We start from the raw sequence: 1,755 nt of genomic DNA, 5'->3' as shown, positions 1-1,755 counted from the left end.
AGTAAGGCTGCGGGAGACGGGTCTGACGCAACGGAACGACAACCAGCGCTCAGGAAGACTTTTTATCGGCCTGCGCTTACTGGTCGGTGCTAGGTTTCTGTAGACACTGGTCGGCATCGGAAAGTCCGTGTGTTTGGTTACTCTACAATTAGTCGTGATCAGCCGGAAATCGGCCAACAGGAATGCCAGAAGATGCAGAGTACAGCATTAAAAGGCCAATCGACAGCGTGTCACGAAAAACAGAACGGCCAATGCGAAGGCGACTTCATGATAAAGTGGTGCCAGTAGGGGAGAACTACTGGGAAACGGGAGTGTGCCCTAGCAATGGTCGCCGGCGTTCGCGGAAGAGAAGGCGGCATCTTGCATCAGGTCCTTTTCTTATTGTGGTGTTTGGATGGACACAGCCCACAGCCTGAATCGCTGGGCCACACACATAATTCTCTCTTGGGTTGTGATTGTGGGTCACACAGGGGACAGCTTTGCTTAGAACGGGTAACAGGCAGCAGGTGAGAACATTGTTCCTGCGACCGGCGTGGTGGCGCCGTTCGGGCTCGTCTAGCTCCAGAAAGGAACTGGGAATGGAATGACAGGAACTCTTCCAGCGTTTTCCTCCCGGTCCAATTGGCGCCGGTGCGCTTTTTTAAGGGGTTCTGCCCGCGAGCTGAGTCAGCATGTAGTCACGAAGTACTCAGGCACACGCTCTCACAAGGCAAGCGCCCTATTCCCGCGGAACCGCGTCAAGGCTTGTTAGTGCTAAGCCGAGCTCGGCATCGAAGAACAAGAAGATGGTGGACCCGCGCGCTTTAGCTGCTCTATGGCGTACCTCTTTCGCGTTGGGTTGCGGGCTAGGCCGGTTCCTTTGCCCCGGCGTCCCAGTGTGGTCCCCGGCTCTTGTGACAGTTACACGACAAGTACGGACAGGCCACACCACCATTGATCAGAGAAGGCAAATATTTTACAAAAGCTTTTAGATAAATATTTACAAGACTCTTCTTGACTATTGGGTTGAGCGCGTAGATACACAGTTGGGGAGTTGGGGGGGGGGGTGGTGGTTGTGATGGTGGGCTCTTCATCAGCCATTGATCAGTTGAGAAGGCCGTAGATGTCCGAGCGCTTGGTGGTGCTCGTTCGCGAGGCGCCCGTGGGCGATGTCGGTGGCGACGAGGTCGTGGCCGACTGCCCGTAGCAATGCTCCACGCAGCTCTGTGGGGACGACACCGCCATCGGCGACGAGTACGGCGACGACGTCCCGGCGCTCGACGTTGTTGTCAGCGCCATCGCCGGCGCTCGGCTCTCGTAGTCGCTGTTGTCGTCAACGTCGTCGCACTGTCGCCGGACCTGTCGCCCGTTGCGGGCCACGATGATGGCCTGGTCGCGCGGCGGCGGGGCCGACTGCGAGCGTCGCCGCTTACGCAGCTGCTGGGTGGCGTGGGCCCGGATGAGCGCGGTGGCAGCCGCGGCTACGGCGGCGCTGGTGGCCGCGACCGACGTGGTCGTGGCGCCGCTGGTGATCTCGCTGTCCTCGCCCGACATCGTGCGGCTAATAGGCGTCGTCGCCCGCGTCACGACGCCCGTCGACGACGACCAGAACATCGGCCGGCCGGTGGTGGCGTACTGGTCGTGCTGGTGCGCCGCGTAGTGCCCGTGCCAATGCTCGGAATTTCCGGAATGCTGGTGATTTGTCGACAAATTGTGGTGGCCACTCACGTGCGAGTACGCCGATGGTGTCGGGAACTGCTGCGGGTGGTGGTGGTG

General features: G+C 59.7%; 1 protein-coding gene across 1 annotated transcript; it reads right to left on the bottom strand.

Annotated features, from left to right (window-relative positions):
* Positions 1-1,083: 1,083 nt before the first annotated feature.
* Positions 1,084-1,593, bottom strand: ACA1_304160 (uncharacterized protein; the record flags this gene model as incomplete). Its single annotated transcript, XM_004338949.1, has 1 exon — positions 1,084-1,593. The coding sequence occupies one exon, from the start codon at positions 1,591-1,593 to the stop codon at positions 1,084-1,086; it is 510 nt and encodes a 169-aa protein (XP_004338997.1).
* Between the last annotated feature and the right edge of the window lie 162 nt (positions 1,594-1,755).

This window comes from Acanthamoeba castellanii (genome assembly GCF_000313135.1).
Source record: "Acanthamoeba castellanii str. Neff unplaced genomic scaffold scf7180000083517, whole genome shotgun sequence".
Taxonomy (NCBI): domain Eukaryota; phylum Discosea; order Longamoebia; family Acanthamoebidae; genus Acanthamoeba; species Acanthamoeba castellanii.
This window is presented reverse-complemented; position numbering and strand designations above follow the sequence as displayed.